Genomic DNA, 25037 nt, shown 5'->3' with positions numbered 1-25037 from the left:
CTGCACTAGCAGTGGCCTTCAGCGGTTTAATTATAAGAAGCAGTCACCAAACTAAGGCAAACATTGTAAATTCTTCAATTTTACTAGTAGTCCAGTGTTGTGTCATAAAGATCTGCTGTGGATCCGACACCCATGCCTTCTCTTGTTGATTCCATAGTGACCTGTTTGGAAATGACTGCTACGATCTGGTAAAGACATCACAGTTTGTGGGTCCGGAGACAGAGTTAATTACTTCCACTAGGAAGTTAAAACGTGTGCAGAATTACTTCCTTATTCAGCAGCTTTCAAATGAAAGTCAAACAGTGCCGACACGCAAGAGGGCAGTCGACCTGGGACAGCGTGTAGATGGTTTAGATTTGGCACTGACAGTTCGGTATATATTCCGATGTTAAGAAACTAAAACAAATCACGGTTGGGTATGTTTTCTTTTCGGTACACTTTATTTAAGAAAAAAATACAAGCCTTGTTCAGCAGTAAACAAAGAATCATTTTTTAATTTCTGAAATTAATTTGATTTTATTATGTTTTAAAACTTAAAAAGGTGTAAGGTATAGGATTGACTGGAGATTTGGTTGAATTTCAATGAATAAAGCAGTATAAGCAAGCATAGCCCATTCCTGGATAGACAGATTATAAAACACAACCACTTCCAGATTATCAATTTTTAAATTAAGACTGTGCCCATATTTGAGAATAAAACATGATTAAATCACTTCAGAGTTGTTTTAATATTTTGACATCCGTGTGTCCAAGCTGTACCTGAATGCCGCATTTTAGTCCCCAGATCCCTCCAACATTCATCCATTGCCCCTTTTCCACTGGCTCCATTTAGCCCATCTCCACTCCACTCGGGGCTGAGTAGGGACTACATGTGGCGTTAACAGACTGTTCACTGATTGGCCATGGGACCAGGGGAAATTAGAAGGTTTTCGCTGAGGTAGTACAGGGAAAGTTATAAAACTGCAAGAGCAACTACAATAATATTAAGGACCACAATTACTGGAGCAGGACAAACCGGAATATAATTTTACTATTTACAAGTCATAAACCATGCCTGTATAAATCTTGAGACATCTGGATCCATCCATCCATCCAGATGCAATTTAAAAACAGCATCCAACTAGCTGTTTGTGGAAAGTTTCCATGCACCAGAACTAGAGCTGCATGATTTCAGCACAATATTTTATTGCAATACTGTTGCTGAAAATTGAAATAATAGGATTAACCCTCATTTTCCAGACAATTTTCAGTTTTGACCACTCTTCATGGGCTCTTGCATCTCCACCACTGAAAAAGAAATACTCCATTCAAAGGGCTCAATATACTATAGATATGCAGATAGTCATACTGCATATTGCCACCAAATATTGCATCCAAACAGTCCTCTGCGACTGCATTATTACACGCACTGATATTGCGATAATGATTGGGTGATTTGATATATTGTGCGCCTCTAACCACAACCCTAGCTTACCAAAAAGCACTCAGGTTAGTACGTTAAAAGCTTCTGCATCTCAGGATGATTTAAAAGCATTCATGATTAAAACATTCAGCCAAAAACAGAGTACTGGTATGGATGTAATCATTCTCATTGATAAACTATCTAGAACATCGAGTGCCATCTACATAGCAAGTTCATTTGTCTTACTGTTATTTCAAGTGATAAAATGTGAAATTATGATTAACACTAAACACTTCAATCCAAGGCCATCTTTGGTAAAAACTGCCACTCCCTTAGACTCAACACAATTCAGACTCACCTCCCTCAGATCTGTAGAGTCTCAAAGCTTTAACAGTCCATCTAACACTGCTACAACTTGGACAGCCAACCAATATCTCAGAGAAGAACGAGGGATTAACGTGAGGACGTCACAGCGCGCTTCCTGACGAACCAGAGCTGCAGCCAACTGCAGCAAAACCTCACAAAAACACACAGACGCACAGTAACCTGACAATACCAGCGTGTGAGAGAGGGAGGCTGTAACATGAGGAGACTGGTAACTATGGGCCACGCGGCTCTGAGGTTTTCTGTGCTGTAAACAGTCGCTTCTATGGCAGAAGACACAGCTCCGATATAATAACGATGAAGGTCTGGATTAAGCAGGAGTGTGCAGCACAGTAAGCGGTGGAGTCTACTGGTAAAAGTACATTAGATTTTGGTCTGGAACCAAGATGCTGCTCCCTTACTGGTGTGTTTGGGGTCGTTGTTATGTTGAATCACCCATTTCAAAAGGTATTTCCTCTTCGGCTAAAGGCAACAAGACCTCTGCAAGTGTTTTCAAATATGCAAACTGATCCATGAACCCTTGTATGCGATAAATACAAGGATTCGTGTTTATCAAGCTCTATAGAACACATATTTACAAGTAGATGAGTGCGTCAAAAAGTATCCCACAAAGTATTTTTGACCCTACATAGTTGTGCTGAAGTTGAGGTGGAAAAAAAAAAATCATAAGCAGACTTTATGAGTTATATGTCAGATCCAGGTGAAGGTTTTAAAAAATCTGCAACCTTGAGGACATATGTTAGAAACTTATTAAAATGTACCCAATTAACCCAACCATGGCAAGTTAGCTCTCCCAAAGCAGACTGCAGAGTTTGGCCTTTGATGAAGCTCAGCCTTTCTGTGGAATGCTAAAACTTGACATAGTCTGTGCATGCCCGCATACCTGGAGGATCATCACTGTATCTTGTCTGCACTTAATTCTCTCTACACCTGCCTTGTTTGACCTAAAGTTAACAGGTTGGATTATAAAAAAAAAAAAAATGTTACATTTCAGTCAGCAGGTCTGGCACTCAAGTCAGATGTTTCCAGAAACTGACATCCTCTGTGACAGTGATGATTAAGGGATGTTCATCTGAAGCAGAGAAGCGATGTCAGCAGTGTTGTCGTTTTTTCCACTGTGTCAAAAGGGTAGGGAAATGTATATAATATCAGTATATATTGGTTATCAGCCATAACAGCAGTATTAATATCTGATATCAGCCCAAAATTTTCAAATGGATATATCCCTAATACCAAGCTATGAACATCTATCCTAGCTCTGTTAATCCCTCTGTGGTAAATGAAAAGAGTATAGCACTGCTGCCAACCTACCAAGACATGGCTGTCCACCAGTACTGAGTGGCCACTTAAGGAGAAGCAGCCAAGAGGCCCAGAGTAACTCCAGAGGAGCTGCAAAGACCAACGGCTCAGGAGGGAAAACCTGCCGACAGGACAATTACAGGCAAGATCTTTGAAGAAAGTCTGGCTTTTACGGTAGAGTGCAAAGAAGAAAGACATTCTTCAAAGAAGAATGAAACTAAACTTTTTGACCTACCTTCCTACAAAACACCAAGTTGGGTGAGAAACTAGCATTGCACCATACCCTAAACACCAACTTCAAGGAAATATATGGTGGTGGCAGAATTATCCTGTGGGGATGCATTTGTTCAGAAGGGACAGGGAAGCTGGTCAATGTTGGTGGGAAGATGCATGGAGCTGAGAACAGGGCAATCCTCGAAGAAAACCTGTTGCAATCTGCAAGTCTTCACACTGGGGCAAAAGTTCTCCTTCCGTCAGGAGTCCTGATACACCGACCCTAAACATACACCCAGATCTACAATGTGATGGTTTAGACCAAAGCATTTGCGTGTGTTAGAATGGCTCAGTCAAAGTCCAGACCTATTTCCATTACAGGACTTCTGTTTGCCAACGTTCCCCATCCAATCTGACCGAAGCTGAGTTCAAAGAAAATTAGTCAAGAAACCCAGGCTTTAGCAGCAGACGCAGTGGAAGGTGGTTCTACAGTCTACTGACTATGGGGAACTGAATAAAAATGTATTTACATAAATTTAAAAAACAAGTTTTAAAAATCTGTATTGTTTTCCTTCCACTTTACACTTTGTTTGGCCTCTCACATAAATACTTACGTATGCGGTTATTACATGACAAAATGTGAACATTTTTAAGGATAGTTGCTACTTTTGCGTTGCACTGTACTCTTGCCTAAAAATAATTACACAAATTTCCTCAAATATGCCTCTGAAAAGTCTAAATGCGGGACTCACTGTTTACCTAAACTTAATTACATAATCTCTCTGCTGGAACCGTGTGTAAGGCAATGAAAGACAACAGAGCACCTTCATGTTCCCCGTTTGACCACAGTTTTTCTGCCACTCCCCCTATTCTGTTGAAAAAGTCTAAACAATCCTTCCTACCAAGCCTCATTAAGCAGCGTGTCTTTAGTTCGTCGTTCCAGTGTGCAATTACCTTCATTCACGGAAATCATCCTATTAAATCCAACTGAAGTCATGAAAGTACGACATTAGTTCACATACAGTCCTTTTCACATTTTGTGTATCAATTATAAATAAATCACAGGAACTGCTAAAAACATTAATGACGCGACAAAAGTATGAACATTTAAATTTCATTGAACTGTTCATTATGTATAAAAAAGACGGAGTGCACAATCACTAAGAGGAAGAATTGATGAAAGAGATTAACATACCAGGAAACAAAACATCTTTGTGAAGCGCACTTCAAGGTTTAAGCAGGGTTAATCCGAGCAACAGAGAGCAATTCCTTCATCTTATTTATGTTCACCGCCACAGCTTTCCTCCTCACACAAGCTGCGGCCCGCAGTAATGCATCAGACAACAGCTCTCCAAACTGTTCGAATCACACAAAGGTAAGCCTGTCCATCCTGGTCCCACACAATAACAACAGCAGTCTTGGATTAACCCTAACCTTGTTTTTGGGGGTTTCAGTTAATTGTTTTGAAGTTAAGCTGCTAATCAGTTGCAGGGCATCAAGTCTACCCTCCTTAAAAGGCAAGGGATGATGTCTACCGTCAACAACCTGGCAGCTTCTGCACGAAGAAAAGCATTCAAGTAGAAGAAACAGAGAAAATCAAGTTGTCAGAGCTAACAGAATTTTGCAACCCAAACAAAAAGCTCAACTGTATGTTCTGTACCAGGCTGCTGACTGGTCATAGTCAAGACTTCAGAATAAGCAGTCTACATAAAATTTTAAACAGATTCTTCTGATTCGTACCTCTGACTGGTGTAACTCTGGTAAGCTTGTAAGTCTAGAAAACTCAACAGGTTTTCTGAACAGTTCTGCCAGAGCTTTGATCACTCCAGTAATGACTTCCTCTCAAATTTGCAAACAGTGTGGTGCTGTGTTGGCAGCTATCCCAGGTTACTGGAAATCTCTTAGGAGGATTCCCAGAGGCTTGACTTCTCTTTTGTATTTGTGTTGAATACAGCAAGTTCTCCATTTTTAATCTGCTTTCTGCATGCTCTGATATTTCAGGTTTTTTTATAGTTCAAGCTAAGAGGCTACTTATGGCCATTTCCTATTAGATACTGCTTCAAACAGCAACTTTGTATATTTGAGGGCTTCAGTTTCTGCAGGGGGAACTCTAACATCTAACAGGATCACGTAATAACAGGGCAGTCCACGAGGCTTATGTGGGTCTTCATCCCACACTTTCAAACCCCAAGCAGCTGTAACAACTCCCTTCACCTCCAGGCAAACCAGTAAGAGTGCTTCCAGTGAGTGAAGCTCTAAAGAAAAAGAACACACAAGGACAGATGGTTGCGAGAAATAGTACAAATAGTATCATTCACAGCACAAAAATTGTGCAGCAAGAGCAAAAATACAGCAGAGGTATGTGCAGATGTTCAGCCAAAACTGCAATTACAAAAGCTGCACACCCGCAAGAAAAGCAAAGTAACAAGAGCCGTGTGGTGTGGAAGTCATTTGGTCTAAACCAGAAACTGGAGGAATGGGAGACTAATCACAAGGAGGTGATGGGAGGTGGGGGGCACATCTGAGCTGGGAGACCCTGCTTTGATGTTGGGGACAGGAGGGTCGTCTCACTAAAGTGTTAAATGAGAGACTGCGGCGGCCATATGTCCACACAGAGGCTGCGTGACCGACCTGAAGAGGTCGACTTGAAACCAGGCTGAACTTACACTAGATCTGCTTTTGATTGAGCGGAACACCAGTGAGCTGCTGAGAATTGCTTTGCATCGTGTTGCAAAAAGTGCACAAGTTACACTGTTGGTGCTAAACTTGTTACACTATAAAGAAGCAACAGCTTAGAAATGCTAGAAGGGTTTGTAATTTTTAATAACTCACACTCACTCCTGCAGTTTTGGTTCATTCACACCCTGACTTATTTAGAAACAAAAGGAAACCGTCTTCCACTGGACTTTGGTTTGATTAGGGTCAACTGACCCAGATGGGGAACAGAACCACAATCAATGGAAACAGAGTGTAATAAAAAAGGGTGTACAATTAAATGTTGAGGGAAATTTAAACATTATAATGAACTTTTCTCTCATAGTTCATCAAAAATATATCACAAAAAGGAACAGATATGCACACAGGTATGAAACAGTTAGTTTTCACGCGGGTATGATTTGGCAAACATGGGTACTGACCAAGAGTCAATTACACCTGGAGATGCATAGGGAAACCAGCTAGTAACCGGAATGAGCAAATCTGCAGCTTGATCTGTCCTGAGTGATGACCGAGTGCATGAAAAACCCAATCCATTCCTGATCAGTAAATGCACCATTTCTGAACAATACCAGGTTACAACACTCTGTGGTGTGGAAGTTGATACTGAGTGAAAAAACTAGACATCTTCTGTTCAAGAAAATGAAATCAGGCTGTGCAAAAACAAATAAACATTTAGGAAAGCTATTACATGCCATGTCAGCCATTCCTTCTGGCTGCTAAAGCAAAAATAGACAAAAAACTTTCACCAACTTTTTGGAAGCAGTATTACAACAAAGCTGACTTGTTTTAACTTCTTGACCTTTCAGTCTTCGTCAGGGTGCACACTGGATTCGGAAATGCTGGCAGCCTTTTGGAAATCTTAAACTATTCAGGTCTTAATCCTCAATACTGACTTATTTGTGCTGAGATTTAAATTATATGGTAAATTCCCCATCAGAGTCCACTGAATGTGCAGCAGAATACATGGCTAAACACAAAGCAATCTTTGCTTATGGAAGCAAATATGAATGCCACACATGCTGTGCGTGTGTATCGCCTCTGGAGTTGAGTAAATGGTGTCCGCCATGCTTGTTTCGTCGCTTGTTTACATTGGATGTTGCCACTTCCCGTCTCTGCCGAACCACATATTAAAAGTGGTCTGGGTATGATTAAAACGGCCGAAAATCTCAGAACGTTGCATCTCTACATACAACATGAACTTCAAACTCAATCAATTTAAGTAGCCGAAACACTAAATACACTGTTTAGTTTTTGTACAATTTGCTATACATTGACCCAACAGATCACTACATGACTTAATATTCTTAAGGTTTATAGAAAATCCTTTTGTCCATGTGAGCAAATTTATTCTGCAGGTCCTTACATAAAATTCATCCTCTTAAGGCTGTAGCTAAAAAAAAAAAAAAAACAAGCTACAAATTAATGCTCAAAAAGTTATTTAACGTTTTGTTTAGAAGAGTTGATCAGTGAACTCAAATGAAAGTCTGCAGATCAATTTAACACAAGAATAAGATAATAAACTAAATGTCACCTCAGTAACCAAAGCCCCTTTTATGTTCAAAGAACGCTTTGTTTAGCCTCTGAGATAAATGCCCGGCTGTAAAACTGTGCTTCTTATTCTCTGGTGTAGAGATCTGAGTTCAGGTAGATGCCCAAAGTGCCACAATGAAAGCTGGAGAATCCCTTTAGACTGCTTTCACAATGCTCATAATCTACCCCTTTCCCATATCAATTCAGAGATCACCCCTGAAGAAAAGGTGGAAAAGCTTCTGAGGGAGAAGATGTGGAGCCCTTTGGTTGACCCCAGTCATTCACCAGAACAATAGGGACCCCCATCAAGGTCCGCATCCACTCAGCAGTGCATCACAACTGCTGTAAGAGAAACTGAGCAGCAAGTTGGACTGTCTGGATACCAGATATGAACAACAGTGGCTTCATTTACACCCATATGCAACATTTTAAAGTCGATGACAGACCCTTTCAGCGTCCCATAAAAGGAGCTTTTGTAAGAGGGTCAATCACTGCACTGTATTAAAGAATGTGAGGAGGAGGCGGAGAAAATCAAAGTGCTGAAAGGAAAGAAATGTTGGCCTTCTTGGGCTTCAGGTGAGAACTGATTGTGGCCCCAAGGCGTACACCAGAAAAAAATAATTATACAAAGAAGAATGAGCCATTTAGGAATAAAGATTACAGCATTACGTTAGAGAAAGTCACTGTGTACTTTAAACAGTAGAGATGCACCAATCAACCAGTCAGATATTGGAATCGGCAGGTCAAATACTACAAAATCTGAATTAATCCACTACCACAGTGGCCTGAATGCAAATGAACTCCAACCGTTTTTGGTCAATAAACACAATCCTCGAACCTGCTGGTGGATACCAGTGGTGAAGGATGCTGTCAGGCTGAAGAAGGAGATACACCACCAACACTGTTTACAGTGGGGAGGGTGTGCTGCTGACCTCAACTCAGGACGTTGTGTGTCGGTGGGCGGAGTACTTCGAAGACCTCCTCAATCCCACCGGCACGTCTTCCATTGAGGAAGCGGAGCCTGGGGACCTTGGGGCAGGCTCTCCAATATCTGGTGCTGAGGTCACGGAGATGATTAATAAGCTCCTCGGTGGTAAGGTGGATGAGATTCGCCTGGAGTATCTTAAGGCTCTAGATGTTGTTGGGTTGTGTTGGTTAACGCGACTCTGTAGCATCGCGTGTACATCGGTGGTTCTGCCAATCCAGTTCCACCAGGGTGGTGGTCCCCCAATTCAAAAAGGGGGACCATAGATTGTGTTCCAACTACAGGGGGAGTCACACTCTTAAGCCTCCCTGATAAGGTCTATTCGGGAGTTCTGGAGAGGAGGGTCCATCGGATAGTCAAACCTTGGATTCAGGAAGAGCAATGAAGTGCTCGTCCTGGCCGTGGAACACTGGACCAGCTCTACAACCTTGGACTACGCCAAGGTTGCTCTTTGTTACCGACTTTTTTCATACCTTTTATGGATTTAGGTTATCATACCACGGGAATCTCAAACTGGTTTATATTTATTGTGATCTTTAGAAAACAAAAGAAAAAAGAAATCGGTCAAAACATGTATTGTTAGGTCAGACATTACAGGAGACGGGAAAATTGGAATTGGTGAAGAAAAACCCTGATCGGTGCATCTCTAGAGAGAAAAGGTCTCTACAAGGACACCCAATTTTCCTGCTCTTGCAGCTCAAAGTCCGGTCCGTTCACGAGTACTTGAAAAACATGTGTATGACACCTGCAGTGAAGCTTGTTTGACCGGAAGGAAAACAGACCAATAGGAAAGGCAAGTGCGACAAACACCATATGACTTTAAACATAATCCTGCTTAACCAGCAGCGCTTCATGAGATTTTCTGGTCTGGTTTGCTCCCTGCTCGACCACTTTGATTAGAAACTACACTTAAAGTAATTAAACCAAAAAAGTCGCAGACGTAAGCACCAAAACATTGTTACATTAAATTAAAAAAGTTTACGTGTTCACAAAAAATCGCCTTAAACTCACCAGACGCCAAGTTTCCAAGTGTCTCCCACGCTGCTCTTCTTCTTTGGACTTGAATTCACCTCCACTTCCCTGCTAACTCCACAAGCCGTCTTTGAGTTCCAGTTCTTCAATGAGTCAATCTTCTGGGTCACACAATAACTTCCCACAGACCCGAACAGGGTTAAAGTTTATCCCGGTCGCACAGAACACGTCCCATCTGCAGCAGAACCAGCAGCTTTGTACTGTCCGCTCCCGCGGCTCAGAGGCGAGGTGACCCACGCTCATGCGCAGTGGCTGCTCGGCTGGGTACGGTCGGCGCTGTAATGAAGGTCAGTCAGTCACTAACAGGTGTAGCTTACCTGCCCACAGCTTGGCCTACTTTTACTGACTGGGCCTTGATGAGCTTAACCGAACTACTCGGATATTAACTAGTGTCCTCCGGTTTAACTGTTAAACAACTCCTCAAATACCGTATCAAGTGATCCGTTTCGGTAACTTGTAATGTTTAAGCTAACTCAATAAACGCTGAGCGAGATGGTTTAAAGTACCTTCAACATGTTTAACGGAAGGTAGAAAGTGTAGTGCCTTTTTAAAAAGAGTAATTAAATAAAACAAACTAGAAAGAAGACAGGGTTTGCCTACCTTTATCAGAGGTAATAAATGACAAAACGGACACCGTAGGAGACGTTTCTCCTCCGCAAAATAATACAGTTTTAGAATATTAAACTTCTTTCGACCGGACGATTTTTTTTTTTTTTTTGGGCGGATTGATATCAATGTTTGCCATTTTCCGGACAGAACTCCCTCCTGGGAGTAATTATAACGATTTTCTTCCGCCATCCCTGTAAAAATTAAATAATCCTCCCAAAGTAAACGTTGAGTGGTTCGAAAACGTACAACATATGAATGCTAATTATTTTAAAGATACATTTAAAATCCATTCTACTGAAGCAACACAGCAGAAGTAGCAGTCAGCGTCCTGAGGTAAAATAGATCCAGAGTGCCACCTTGTGGAAGTTTTATTTTACCTTCGTTTGAATTTAGAAAACAAAAACCTTGAACAGCTTTTTATAAATATGCTGACAGTTATTTAACAGTTTAAGTATTTGTTTTATTTTTATTTTACACTGAGTTCAAAAGCCAGATCGTGTTATTTATTTGATTTTAAGTTTTCTTAAAGTTTTTTTTTATTGAGTAGGCTAACATGAAACTCAGCTTAAGGGGTAATTCGTTTTGATTCTAGTTTCTACGTTTAGCAGAATTATTTCTGAGCTCTTTCTGCAACCAGTAACTATGAATGTACACGAATGCCGTCACATGATGTCTTTAATAATCGTTTTTTACAATTTAAAAATTACACGTTTCCTAGTGGTTGTAAATGATTGCTGCATGACTCATCCATCAAATATCATTTACATTTGTTGAAATAAATGTTCATGTATTTCCAGATTAATCTAATTAGCGATACGCAATCATCCGATTGATGACATAAAATGTTTTTCTGACTGCATTGTATCACCTGTAGATTTATAAATATATTTTTTGATTGATTGATTTCTCTGCAGCATACAACAGACAGTCTTACTCATCAATCAGGCTACAGTTTTTTTCATCCTAGCTGTCTTTGCTCAGAAACAACACTAAACTATGTTGTCATTCCAAGGCTGCGTTTGAGTCATGGATAGATCCGTTAAAAAATATATGCAAAATTAAATTTTTTTTAATTTTTTTATCTGATAATTGTTACGATTGTTGCCTTACACAAAGACGGGTTCAACGCCTTCAATTTGAGTACATTTATTTAATTAGGATACAAAACCCTTCTGTTAAATAATGCATTTTGAGTTGTGTTGACAATATTATATGAATTATTATTATTATTATGCAGAAAGACCCGATGATTGCCCATTTTCAGTTGTTTTTTTAATTTAATTTTAACACCCTTGCAAATAGTTCATATTGCAGATCTTTCCTGTCTCAGTTGGTCAGTTATGATTCAACAATAAAAAGAGACTGGATAAAAAAAGCGTCCATGGGGCCAAAAACAGTGCTGACTACAAAAAAACACATCTCACATTTGCACAAAAGATAAACTTCCTGTTACACCTGGCTTAAAACTTACCCAACATTCTAGAAATCGAACATCATACCAACAGTCGAACATGGTGGTATTAGTGTGATGGTGTGGGGCCACAATCAGAAGCACATCAGCAAGCCCACCTCTAAATTACTCAAAAAACAAGTGAATGTACAAAGGTTATGAAGTTGCCTAGTCAAAGTCCAGACTTAAATCCTATTGAGATACTGTGGCATTGCATTAAAGAGGCTGCTGATGCTCAAAAATCCTCCAAAATAAAACAATTCTGCAAAGAAGAGTAGACCAAGGTTCCCACACAGCGATGTAAAAGACTCATTCACAGGTAATGCTAAAGCTTGAAGGCAACTGTTGCCGCCAAGGGTGGCAACAACTTTTTAAGACCAGGCTGGGTTGATTTGGATAGCTTCCATTAATAAATGCAATTTTCATTTAAAAACTGCATTTTGTATTTACCCATGTTATCTCAAGTTTAATTTTAAAACCTGTTGGATGATCACATGCAGGGTGGCACAAAATAAGATATTTTGAGGGGTAAATACTTTTTCACTGCATAGAATATATGTTTTTTTTTTTTCATAAACTCTCCATGTTAACCTGCCTTACATTAGGCCTACACGAGGTATCTTGCGAAAACTCTCTTGCCACCAAAACCTGTGCAGCTTCTATTATTCTGGTCACACTCCTCTGTTGATATTATCAGTTCTTCCAGACGTTTTGCACAATGCGGGTTTGTTTCCACCGGGGCCACACCTCTCCTGCAGCCCTGGATTGGCCCCTCATCTCTCACTCCCTCTCCGCTGAGTTCCGCCTCGCAGCGCATTTAAGTCCTGCAGCGTTTCCTCCAACTTCTGCTCCCAGACCACAGGAGGACCCTCTGCCACCATGTCTGACCGGGGAACCTTCGACACCAACGTGGTCACCATGACCCGCTTCGTGATGGAGGAGGGCAGGAAGGCGAAGGGCACGGGGGAAATGACCACGCTGCTCAACTCGCTGGGCACGGCGGTGAAGGCCATCTCCAGCGCTGTGCGCAAAGCTGGGATCGCCCATCTGTAAGTTTGCCACCCATCATCGAGTGAAACTAACAGTTTTATGTATAAAAGTACCACATTAGTGCGCTGTGCACACGGGTTTTTGCTCTTGTTTTGATACTGAGATGTCACAATTCACATCCACGTTGACACACTGGCTGTGCAGGAGATTCGGGTTGTTTGCGCACCAATAAGGAAGCGCATGCCTCCATTTGCCTGCTTTCACAGCTTTATTATAGTTTGCATAATCTCAAATCATTGCAGTTGTAGTTTTTTTTTTTTTTTTACTTAGTCACTAGTTGGAAATGCAGTGTCACAGTAGGTCCATTTTATTTTCTACCCTTAAAAAGAATAAAGGAACCACCTGTTGCATCAAAACATATGATATAACTACTTTATAAAGGTTTTACTCGAGTTCACTGTTTTTTTTCTTTTTATGTCTATCAGTTATGGCATCGCAGGCAACATCAATGTGACGGGTGATCAGGTGAAGAAGCTGGACATTTTGTCCAATGACCTCGTCATTAACATGCTCAAGTCATCTTTTACCTCCTGCGTTTTGGTCTCTGAAGAGAACGAAAAGGTTATCATTGTGGACTCAGAACAACGGGTAAGGCCTGGGCGGGTGAGATAACCTAGAGTAAAAAAAAAAAAAACAGTTTAACCATTACATGGTATTAACTCAACAATGTTTAATGCAGAAAGGCAACAATTATTTCTATTGCTTCTATAATATATTAATTATTAGTTTAAATGTTTATGTGAACCGTGGGGTAGTTGGTAGCACAGTTGACTTGCAGGAAGATGGTCATTGGTTCAAATCCCAGCCTGGGCTTTCTCTTTCTGCATGTTTTCCCTGTGCTTCCCCGTCTCACCCCCTGACCACTGAAGAAAGGTACCAGCCCGCCTCCAATGATAAGCGGGTATAGAAAATGGGATACAAAAACACAAGCAAAACAATAAAATGGACAATTGCTAAATGCAGTAGTCTTTAGCTTTTTAATTGGACAGAATATTACATCTTTTGTCTATGTGCTGTTTATAGAGTAGCACAAGTTTAAAAAGCTGGTATTAGCTGCTTATTTAGCTGCTTATTTACTTGAGCTTCTGGATGTGTTTGGTTAGAACTTTGGTTATAAAACCGCTTTAAACCTTAATAAAAGTTATGTCATGAATTTGTCTTTCTTGTGATGGAAGATTATAGTAGCCTTCCTTCACCCAGCTGACAGGCAGTGCGCAGCGACAGGCAAGCGAGGGGCAGTGCTGCGTTATGCCATGTTCTATGCTGCCACAGAAAACTCTGTGCAATCCCTCACATTCAGTGGCATCACATTAAAAGAACGTAACGGCATATGAAGGATATGATGGAATATTTTAGCATTTCGGAGCCTTATGTTTTTAAAAGTTGGTACACCTTGATTCTTGTTACAGGCCCATGCCTAGAGAGTCAGCTTTTATTAAAATGTAATTATTTCTGGGACTGGCTGAGGTGAGGTTCATACTTCTACTTGAACCTTGAAGAAAAGCATTTGAGATGTGATCTGTAAAATCATCCTGCCGCGAGCAATAATCCAATTAAGATTTAATCTAAGTCTGTTAGATGTATTTTATGTCATTTCTTGTATTATTTATTTTCTTTTTCAGGGAAAATACATCGTTTGCTTTGATCCTCTGGATGGCTCCTCCAACATCGACTGTCTCGTCTCCATTGGAACTATATTTGCCATTTATAAAAAGGTAATAACAAGGTGTTAAACTCCTGCGCTGATGTACTTCTTTACCTCACTCAGACACAGAGGTGAGATTAAATTATATAATATCAGTATTTCTGCTGGTTTTATCAGGGTCTGCAGGGTCTTAAAATATTATAAAGTCTTAAATATGTCCAGATTTAAGCAAGTTTGTAATATATTGTTTCTTCCATTGATATAATTTTTTCTAAAGCTGACTTATGGTAGTTTCTTTAGGGTATAAAATCAAGGCATTTTTATAACGTCATCGACCAGCTGCTTCTGTAAGTTTTAGTGTAAAAAGTCCCTTTGCTGTTTATTAATTTTTAATGGCAGTACAATATTTATTAAAAAACAGTTTTAATGTTAAGTCATTAGACATAAAAATTATTTTTTCCCATCCCATATTAGATAAAGTGGTAGATTTATAGTAAGCTAAAAATATTTTCACTAATTGGAAAACAATAAATTATAAACATTTTGAAGGTTTTTCAAAATAAGAGGATTCAATAAATAAATAATTAATAATAAAAATCAAATTGCAGTAATATTTTATTTAAAAAAATACACTTTAAATAGGATTCAATAGCACATAAAATGCATAAGCAGCAGGGTCCGTGTACTTTTGCGTTCATTCATTATTCTATTTTTGGACGTGAAATTAAATTCTGAAAAGGTGTTAGTTTGGTTTTCTGATTCATATGAATTGAAGAAACAAACAGAAAGTGCTTTATTTTGCTTTCGAAAATCCGTGTATGGTTCATTCTTTAGTTTTTCCATTTCAAAATAATACGAGAAAAAACAAATAATGAGGTGGGTTTTTTTTTTATTAAATAAGAAAAACAACGATTCCAAAAATTAAAAAGGCTGTGGCTTTCTAATTTTAATACTGAAAAAAAGATGGTTTTTATTTTGTTAGTTCACCATGTAAGACATTTTGATGGAGCCAGACACTGGGAACAGCGCCTCCTGGAGTCACAATATACAGATAGAAGGAGGACAAATTATTTCAGGGGAACGTATTTCGCCCAAATTCTGTAATCAATGCAGGGATTGAGTGCTGCCATTGCCACCTGCCTTGTAGAAATGCGCACACCGATGATACACCACAGGTCGCTTACCTGAAAACCCTCTTATGAAGACGTCCTACCTGTCCAAGTTTCATTTTGTCGAAGGTTACGGTAAATCTTATTTAATTTATTTTCTGTCTTATTATCCTATTATTACTTCTTGTTTTAAGTTTAAATTGCAGTGAGCTTGTAGGATATTTGTAAATGACTTTATTTTGCCGTCTGTAGTATCATTATTATACTGTAAACCAAATTTCAACCATTGTTTAGCGTCAACCACGTGAATCATGACACACACGATCTATTTTGTGCCTTTAACTATACTACATTTCTATATTTTTGAGTTCTGGTTATTCTGTATTTGTCACGTTATCACTCTATGTGTGACCTGTGTGGTCAGTGGGCCCATTTTGACAGTGCCAGATATAATACTTACACAATTTATTTATGAACAAAGTATTTGCAGGGATAACCTGTATTTGTAGATGTCTATTTAATTTATTTGGTGTTGAAGTCGAAGCTCGTCTGAAATGGTTTCATCCTTCTTCAAGTTAGATATTTTGATGATTCATACGAATCAAAAAACCAAACTGACACCTTTTCCAGAATTTGATTTTACTTCCAAAAATAGAATAATAAATGAACGCAATGTCCAGAGATCTGACTAAATGCCATCATCAATACCTGTTCTAAAGCTTTCTGTTTGCTGTAAATAACATTTTAAAGGCTGGTAATATATGTGAAAAAGCAATGTACAGCATGCCAGAGCAGAAGAAGATCAACTGAAGATGACAAACACCTCTTTAACCTGTTTAAGTTATTAACTAAGTTACAAATATAAACAATGATAAACTGAAAAGTTACTGAAACATGCAGAACCGCCCTAAAGAACGTTTGCTCACTTACTAATCCAACAGAACCAGTCTAACCAGTACCTTCAAGGTAATGCAAAGGATCTGGTTCTCTTCCCTCAGACCACAGATGATGAGCCGTGCGAGAAGGACGCTCTACAGCCAGGCAGAGACCTGGTGGCGGCGGGCTACGCCCTCTACGGAAGCGCCACCATGATCGTGCTCTCCACCGGCCAGGGAGTCAACTGCTTCATGCTCGACCCAGTCAGTATTCTTTAAGGGTCTTTTAAACCCCATAAAAGTTCATTTTTTATTTAAATTGTTGTCTGTTGATAGTTACTACTGGTCTTCTCCACTTTCTGTCAACAGGCCATAGGTGAATTCATTCTTGTTGAGCGAGACGTGAAGATGAAGAAACGGGGAAAGATTTATAGTCTGAACGAAGGTTATGCAAAGTATTTCGAGCCTGCTGTCACAGAGTACCTGCAGAGGAAGAAGTTCCCTGAGGTAACACTGATGATATTTTAAAAGATATTCGTGTTTTACTTCTTGCTTCTCTAACCACTTTGTGTCCTTCTAGGATGGCAGTGAGCCCTACGGATCGCGTTACATTGGATCTATGGTGGCAGACGTCCACCGAACGCTGATGTATGGAGGAATCTTTTTATACCCTGGAAATGTGAAAAGCCCCAAGGGAAAGGTGAGGTCAACATAATGGGACCCTGTTTAAAGATGAGGCAAAATCCTTAAAATTAAGGGTATTTTTAACACCATTTCATGCTGAATAATATTGCTGCAGTCCTCTAACAGTGAGCTCTGAGGATTGGTTTTAACTTGAGTTCTCAACCAGCCTTGTTCTACTGTTTCACTTGTTTTAAACATCTTCACCATTCCTCTGACTGTTGAAATGGGAAAGTGTCCACAAGCACTTAATTTATTGCAGCCATTTCCTGACTTATGAGCATAAACACAGAGCAGTTTTACTTAAATGGCATGTTTTCTTGTTTTGTTTGTAACTAAGAGAAATTGGCTGCAGTGTCAAATTATCTTTATTCCTCAAGGAAGCAGAAAATCATGAATTACTGTTCAAACATTCCTAGATACTCAGATCAGCTTAAATATTTTTCACTTAGTTTTCTTAATAGAAATAAAATAATTACATCTTAATGTTGTATTTTTCTGTCCTTTGAAGATTGGTTGTATTTTTCTAGATTTTTCAGTCTGGGATAAAGGTTTGGTTTCATCAAATGCTTTTAACTCAATCATTTTGGAAGTAGCAGTATCATATACATATACAAAACTAAGTTTGAATTTAATGTTTAATTAACAGGTAAGTAATTTAGCTTTATTAATATTAAAGACAGTGATATGTGTTTCTCAGTTATGGCCTGTTTATTCTGTAAAACACTAAAACCAGGAATTAGATTTTATGTCACTTAAAATCTTTCAACCTGTTTCTCCGTCTCATCAAGAAAATTTCTCTAAAATATAGTTTTTAATTTCTTATGATCTTGCTTTTTTCAGCTAAACAACATGTTTTTTGTCTCTACATTTGAAATGTTGGAGAGTATTTACAGCCATAATAAAGTCCCTCGAAGTTATCAGCACACCACATTTTTCAGGTATATCCTGCAGAGCTTCTACAAATTCAACTTTAGTAAAACTTTTTATTGCACTTTTCCTGATCTAATCATATTAAAATGAAGTATAAAACACAACATCAGCTCAACCCTTTTTTCACTCCTGTTTTATCATTAGCAACTCACCTTTTTAAGAGGACACCGTCAACAATTTGCACAACGCCCTTTGCACAATATGTCTTGACTTTGACTTGACCAACATGAAAGTATGACAGCTCTGTCGCAACGTTGTTTCTTCACTTTGCTCATCCTTCTTCATTTTCTGAAAGACTGAACTGAACCTGCAATGTAGGTGTTGCAACTGAGGAGGTTTAACATTTCTGCTTTATGTCAGAAATTGTGCAAATATGTAAAGCTGCCGGTTCCTGCTTTTAAGTCTTTACGAGAGCTCATTTTGCAGTGTTGGATACATGTTCCTGATGTCAAAAATACTCAAGAAAAAGCCAGACTACTGTTGTTTTTGTAAATAATCGAGTTAATAAAGTACAGGTCCTTCTCAAAATATTAGCATATTGTGATAAAGTTCATTATTTTCCATAATGTCATGATGAAAATTTAACATTCATATATTTTAGATTCATTGCACACTAACTGAAATATTTCAGATCTTTTATTGTCTTAATACGGATGATTTTGGCATACAGCTCATGAAAACCCAAAATTTCTATCTCACAAAATTAGCATATCATTAAAAGGGTCTCTAAACGAGCTATGAACCTAATCATCTGAATCAACGAGTTAACTCTAAACACCTGCAAAAGATTCCTGAGGCCTTTAAAACTCCCAGCCTGGTTCATCACTCAAAACCCCAATCATGGGTAAGACTGCCGACCTGACTGCTGTCCAGAAGGCCACTATTGACACCCTCAAGCAAGAGGGTAAGACACAGAAAGAAATTTCTGAACGAATAGGCTGTTCCCAGAGTGCTGTATCAAGGCACCTCAGTGGGAAGTCTGTGGGAAGGAAAAAGTGTGGCAGAAAACGCTGCACAACGAGAAGAGGTGACCGGACCCTGAGGAAGATTGTGGAGAAGGGCCGATTCCAGACCTTGGGGGACCTGCGGAAGCAGTGGACTGAGTCTGGAGTAGAAACATCTAGAGCCACCGTGCACAGGCGTGTGCAGGAAATGGGCTACAGGTGCCACATTCCCCAGGTCAAGCCACTTTTGAACCAGAAACAGCGGCAGAAGCGCCTGACCTGGGCTACAGAGAAGCAGCACTGGACTGTTGCTCAGTGGTCCAAAGTACTTTTTCCGGATGAAAGCAAATTCTGCATGTCATTCGGAAATCAAGGTGCCAGAGTCTGGAGGAAGACTGGGGAGAAGGAAATGACAAAATGCCAGAAGTCCAGTGTCAAGTACCCACAGTCAGTGATGGTCTGGGGTGCCGTATCAGCTGCTGGTGTTGGTCCACTGTGTTTTATCAAGGGCAGGGTCAATGCAGCTAGCTATCAGGAGATTTTGGAGCACTTCATGCTTCCATCTGCTGAAAAGCTTTATGGAGATGAAGATTTCATTTTTCAGCACGACCTGGCACCTGCTCACAGTGCCAAAACCACTGGTAAATGGTTTACTGACCATGGTATCACTGTGCTCAATTGGCCTGCCAACTCTCCTGACCTGAACCCCATAGAGAATCTGTGGGATATTGTGAAGAGAACGTTGAGAGACTCAAGACCCAACACTCTGGATGAGCTAAAGGCCGCTATCGAAGCATCCTGGGCCTCCATAAGACCTCAGCAGTGCCACAGGTTGATTGCCTCCATGCCACGCCGCATTGAAGCAGTCATTTCTGCAAAAGGATTCCCGACCAAGTATTGAGTGCATAACTGTACATGATTATTTGAAGATTGACGTTTTTTGTATTAAAAACACTTTTCTTTTATTGGTCGGATGAAATATGCTAATTTTGTGAGATAGGAATTTTGGGTTTTCATGAGCTGTATGCCACAATCATCCGTATTAAGACAATAAAAGCCCTGAAATATTTCAGTTAGTGTGCAATGAATCTAAAATATATGAATGTTAAATTTTCATCATTACATTATGGAAAATAATGAACTTTATCACAATATGCTAATATTTTGAGAAGGACCTGTATTTGTAGTTTGTACTGGTTCGTACACCAGTACAAACTCTTATCCCAACTGGGCAGCATCGTGGATCCTCCACCATACTTACCAGTGGTCATGTGGTGCAATTATCTTCTGTTTTGTACCAGAAACATCTTGAGTATTATTTACTAAAAAACTCCAGTCTTGGGCCCATCTGACCAAACCACACAGTTCCATTAAAGTCTCTTTATAGTTTAACAAATTCAGCATGTTTATGTTGGTAATGGTAGGACAGACAGAGCCTTTTCCCAGCATGCCTTGCAAACAAACGGTTGGCATTTCGATTGCATCCAGTGTTTTTTTTTCTATATATCTGGTGGGATGCCTATCTTTGCTGCCATTCCCTTGTTCACCAGCCTGCTAATTGTGTGCTGTGGCAACAGAAGCGTGTCTTCCTCCAGCCTTGTGGCCATTGGCAAAAAACAAAAAGAAGTGCATCTTCATCACATCAACTTTATACACGTGGGAAACAAAAAGTAAAAATAAAAATATAATTCAGTTGCATTTGTTTTATAGGAATTGTGCAGGGTGCAAAACAATTGTGCCACCTACGATTTTATTGCAAACAATTAGTTTAAGCCCCCACTGAAGAAAATGTACTCAGTTTAAGGTTAGGTTTTTCCAAATATTTCAATTAGATATTATGCTGCTGTGATTAAAAAAAAAAAAAGATATTTTAAGTCTTTTTTTCACATTTTACCACACATTGTTTCACATTTAGAGGTGCCAACAGATTTGTCCACATATTTGACATCAGTTTCTAAAATGCCAATATTGAAGAGCACCTATTGATAGTTTAGCATCAGCCCAGGAAACTAAACTTCCCTCTCTTACTTATAGCTCCGGCTGCTGTATGAGTGCAACCCCATGGCTTTCATCATAGAGCAAGCGGGCGGCATGGCCTCCACAGGCTTTGAGAACATCTTGGACATCCAGCCTGAAAGCATTCATCAGCGCGCTCCCGTGGCAATGGGCTCACCCGACGACGTCCTGGAGTACATCGCCATCTGCAAGAAGCACGCAAAGAAGTGAGGTGGCGCTGACTCGCTTTCCAAGCGAAGAAACCCTTGGTGCTTTTCAGGAGCTGAGGAGTAAATGAAATGGTTGGAGTGTAAACGTGTTTTAGAAGGATTGTTGTGACCAAAACATTAAGACCAAAACATTTTTTGGGTGAAAACGGGTTTTAGTGATTGCAGTAAAACTCATGATGTTTGAGTAGTTCATAAGCTGACATTATCCATAAGCTTCAGTGGAATGCAGTTTAGAAAAATAAGCAAAGATCAATATTGTGCCAAAAACAGACACAAATACACTTGCGTAAACCTAACATGAAGACTTACCTCTTCAGTTTACTTATAACTGTACGTTAATTAGCTAAAATATGCATTATTCAATTCAATTCAAAGATACTTTATTGAGGGGAAATTAGAATTCCAGTACAACCCATCCAAACATACATCATGACACAAGACAAGGGAGACGGGTCACCGAGGCTTTGCTGCCCACTCATATGCATATTACCACATATAATGTATGTGCCAAAACGGGATGCTTTTATGTGAAATAACTGTTTGGAAAAAGGATTATAAATAAACCAAAATGATTTTATGAAAATGTAATCAGTGTTGTCATCATTTTGCAGAGTTTTCTCTCAAAAAGCAGAAATATTTGGTGTGACACTGGTGTAGGGGTTAAGCGTGCGACCACATATAGAGGCTATAGTCCTCGAAGTGGCCGTCCCGGGTTCGAGTCCCGGACCAGGCAACCTTTGCTGAATGTCTCCCTCTCTCTTTGCCCCTCTTCCTGTCTACCTAGTATCAAAAATAAAGGCCTCTAGTGCTGAAAAAAATATCTTTAAAAAAAAAAAAAAAAGCAGAAATATGACATGTTTTTAAAAAAACAAAACAAAGGATTTTACTCCCTTTAAAACTGTCATGAAGTGTGAGATAAAGTTTACAAAAGGCAGGTAGCAGAGCAACTAATCTAGAAAGACGAAGTTTGCACAGGTGTGGGAGTGAATAATGTGCAAACAAAGTGTGTCGCAAGACAAACACACCCAAATATGTAAAAAATAAAAATAAACTGAAAGCTGGGCATAGCACACTCTTGGAAAAAAAAATTAAGTGTCTTTCTATTCTAGGGTTCTAGGTTTGATGACATACACTAAATTGCCAAAAGTATGTCTGTCTACTTTTACATGAACTTTGATGACATCCTATATCCTATACAGAGTCAATTGTGGGAATTATGATTATTGATTAATTAATCTTTATCAACAATTATAATTAAAAATCATAATTTGACCAAATTAATTTCTTAACCTAAATCCTCATTTATGAATCGAGACCAGAGATGTTTCTGGTGTTGTAATTGTGGCTCAACGACTTTGACAATTACAACCATTAAATACTCAGTAATAATTAACAACTATTACCAGAGATGTCACTGTTTAATCAACCGTTTCTGCCGAAACGTGTGGAACGTTTAACCTTATCTTGACTGACAAATCACTCTTGCACAAAATAACCCAGAAACGCCTCCTCTTTATCTATGTGAATATTTATTAAATCAGAGCTTGATACAACTCGCTCTTCCGATTTAATAATCTTCACCTACTCAAACATGCAAAGTTCTACACAAAAGGGGTAAAATATCTAACTAAACAAAATAAAGCAAACCAGCAGTTATGGCAAAAATGATAATATGACAAAGGGATGTGGTGGTGAGTGGAGGTTGGGGCGCAGCTCCAACTGTAACTCAGTTATACTCAGCCATAAAACCTCCCCCATCTCTGCGAGGTGAGCAGACAAAGGGTTATAAAACTTTTGGCGGCAAGCTAGCAAGCAGTAAGGTTGAAGACAAAGAAAATGGTGAATTTCACCATGAGGTTATTATAACAGTCCAGTTACACAGCGCACCTGCGCTTGCTCTCAGGTGTTCAACAACCCCGCAAAACACACACAAAGCTGGGTAGCGCAGCGGCCTCCAGACCTCAAACACGGCACATCAAAGTTTCAATAAAAAGGTTACATGCACATATCATTCAGAACACATTAGATTAAATAGCGAATCTCATCGCACTAAAACCTCCTGTACCCTGCCCAGACTTTCTAAGAAAGAAATAAAAAATAAAAGATGGGTTTTACTTGTCGTCGTCTTCCTTCTGAGCGGGGTTGAGAGAGAGTGGGGTGGAAGTTGGAAGTTACTGTGCGTCCACAGTTAACCTCGGGAAAAGCGGTCAATCTTCGTCCTCTGGCCTCCTTGGCGAAAGGGAAAATATGATCTGACCATCAAAGTCGACTTGTGATAAAACACGGTGGCTCCTTGAAACTCCGTGTTTTTTTTAGTTACGTGTTAAACTCACGTCTTCGATCGGCAAAGTGAGATTTCTGGCCTTCTTATTCCAGAAACCTCAGTTATGAATTCTTCGTTGGCCAACGAGAGAGAATAAATTAAATCCACTCGGGACTCTTCTCCAGGTGATGCTTCAGATGTTGATAACCGTGTCACGGTCTCCAGCTGAAGCCAAATGGTGGGTTGTCTCAACCTCTGTTATATAGTTGACGGTGGCCTCAGGGCTGCGACGCCCCTGTTTTATCAGCCACGGGGGCCGACGGGATCTGTAGGCATGGACTGTCCTGGATGCAAAATGGCCGAAAACGCCAGGAGGCCTGGTGGCGTCCAGCAACGTGCAAATGGTCCAATATTCAGCAAACAAGTGGTCCAACAAAATCAGTCCTCAATGTAGCCATCCCAGGTTTGAGTCCTGACCCCGGAAACCTATGCTGCATGTCTTCCCCCACTTCCTGCCTACCTACTGTGGAAAAATAACAAAATAAAGGCCGCTAGTGCAGAAAAAAACTATATATATATATATATATATATATATATATATATTTACTACTGGTCAAAGGTTTTAGAACACCATTCTCATTTAATGGTTTTCTTTATGTTTATGACTATTACATTGTACGTAGATTCTCAATGAAGCAGTGAATGAACAGTGAATGAACACACATGCAATTATGTAACAAACCAAAAATGGTAAAATAACTTTATATATGTTATATTTTAGAATCCTTAAAGTACTCGCCCTTTGCTGTAATGACTGAAATATTAACCTTTGGCCGTCTTTCAAAGAACATCTGGGAAGTTTTTTCAAGACTCTTTGGAAAACCATTTCAGATGACCACCTCATGAAGCTCAGGGAGAGAACGCCAGAAGATCAAAGCAGTCATCAAAGCAAAGGGTGGCTATTTTATAATAATCTAAGATCTAAAAATGTGTAGTTATTTCACTCTTTTTGTTTACTACATAAATCCATGTGTGTTCATTCACAGGTTTGTTGTCTCTCGTGAGAATTTAAATAGTCATAAAAATAAAGAGACCCATTAAGTAAGAAAGGCATTGTAAAACTTTTGACCAGTGGTGTGTATGTATATATATATATATATATATATATATACACACCACTGGTGGTCCCCCAACCCTGGTCCTCAGGGTCCACTGTCCTGCACGTTTTAGACATGTCTCTGCTCCAGCACAACTGATTAAAAAGATCCCATTACCTCCTCAGCCTGCCATCAACTGCTGCAGAAAAGTGTTAATCATTTAAGTCAGCTGTGCAGCAGCAGGGAAACATCTAAAGCCTACACGGCAGTGGACCATCAAGACCAGGGTTGTGGACCAATGGTCTAAAGAGCATTGTTTGAGAAGTCTTGTAGTTATTCAGATGCAACTTTACATTCGTCATTAGTTTTAACAGGTATTATGCTGATTGCTAAAGTCTTAAAATAGAGGGGTTTTGCAGCTTCTTTCACTGTTCCATCAGAAATGGGGGTGAATTTGTTGGAGCATTCACTCCTGTTATGATTGACAGCTGTCTGAAATGTTTTCCACTTGTGAATAATCTTTCTTAGAGTGAAACGGTGGACTTTAAATTGCTTGAAAATGGCTTCAAAACCCTCCTGAGATTGATGGGCAG

General features: G+C 39.6%; 2 protein-coding genes across 4 annotated transcripts in view; one reads left to right on the top strand and one right to left on the bottom strand.

The window, feature by feature from the left end:
- The window catches only part of kank1a (KN motif and ankyrin repeat domains 1a), a 52320-nt gene extending 42002 nt beyond the window's left edge, over positions 1 to 10318 (bottom strand). Inside the window, exons 1-2 of one of the 3 annotated variants that reach the window (XM_047381743.1) lie at positions 10164 to 10318; positions 9543 to 9839 (exon numbers count right to left, since the gene is read on the bottom strand). The gene's annotated coding sequence lies outside the window, so the exon portion shown is untranslated. Of the gene's footprint in view, positions 1 to 9542; positions 9870 to 10163 lie in introns of those variants that run through there. The other 2 variants (XM_047381746.1, XM_047381744.1) reach the window with 2 other exon arrangements.
- Positions 10319 to 12382: 2064 nt separating this feature from the next.
- Positions 12383 to 21672, top strand: fbp1a (fructose-1,6-bisphosphatase 1a). The gene is made up of 7 exons (XM_047381749.1): positions 12383 to 12671; positions 13098 to 13260; positions 14295 to 14387; positions 16425 to 16565; positions 16671 to 16808; positions 16882 to 17001; positions 20894 to 21672. The coding sequence occupies exons 1-7, from the start codon at positions 12502 to 12504 to the stop codon at positions 21083 to 21085; spliced, it is 1017 nt and encodes a 338-aa protein (XP_047237705.1). The 5' UTR covers positions 12383 to 12501; the 3' UTR covers positions 21086 to 21672.
- The last annotated feature ends 3365 nt before the right edge of the window (positions 21673 to 25037 follow it).

This window comes from Girardinichthys multiradiatus, chromosome 12 (assembly GCF_021462225.1).
Source record: "Girardinichthys multiradiatus isolate DD_20200921_A chromosome 12, DD_fGirMul_XY1, whole genome shotgun sequence".
In the NCBI taxonomy this organism is placed as follows: Eukaryota; Metazoa; Chordata; class Actinopteri; order Cyprinodontiformes; family Goodeidae; genus Girardinichthys; species Girardinichthys multiradiatus.
The sequence above is the reverse complement of the archived record's forward strand: the minus strand, read 5'-3'. Positions and strand labels throughout refer to the sequence as shown.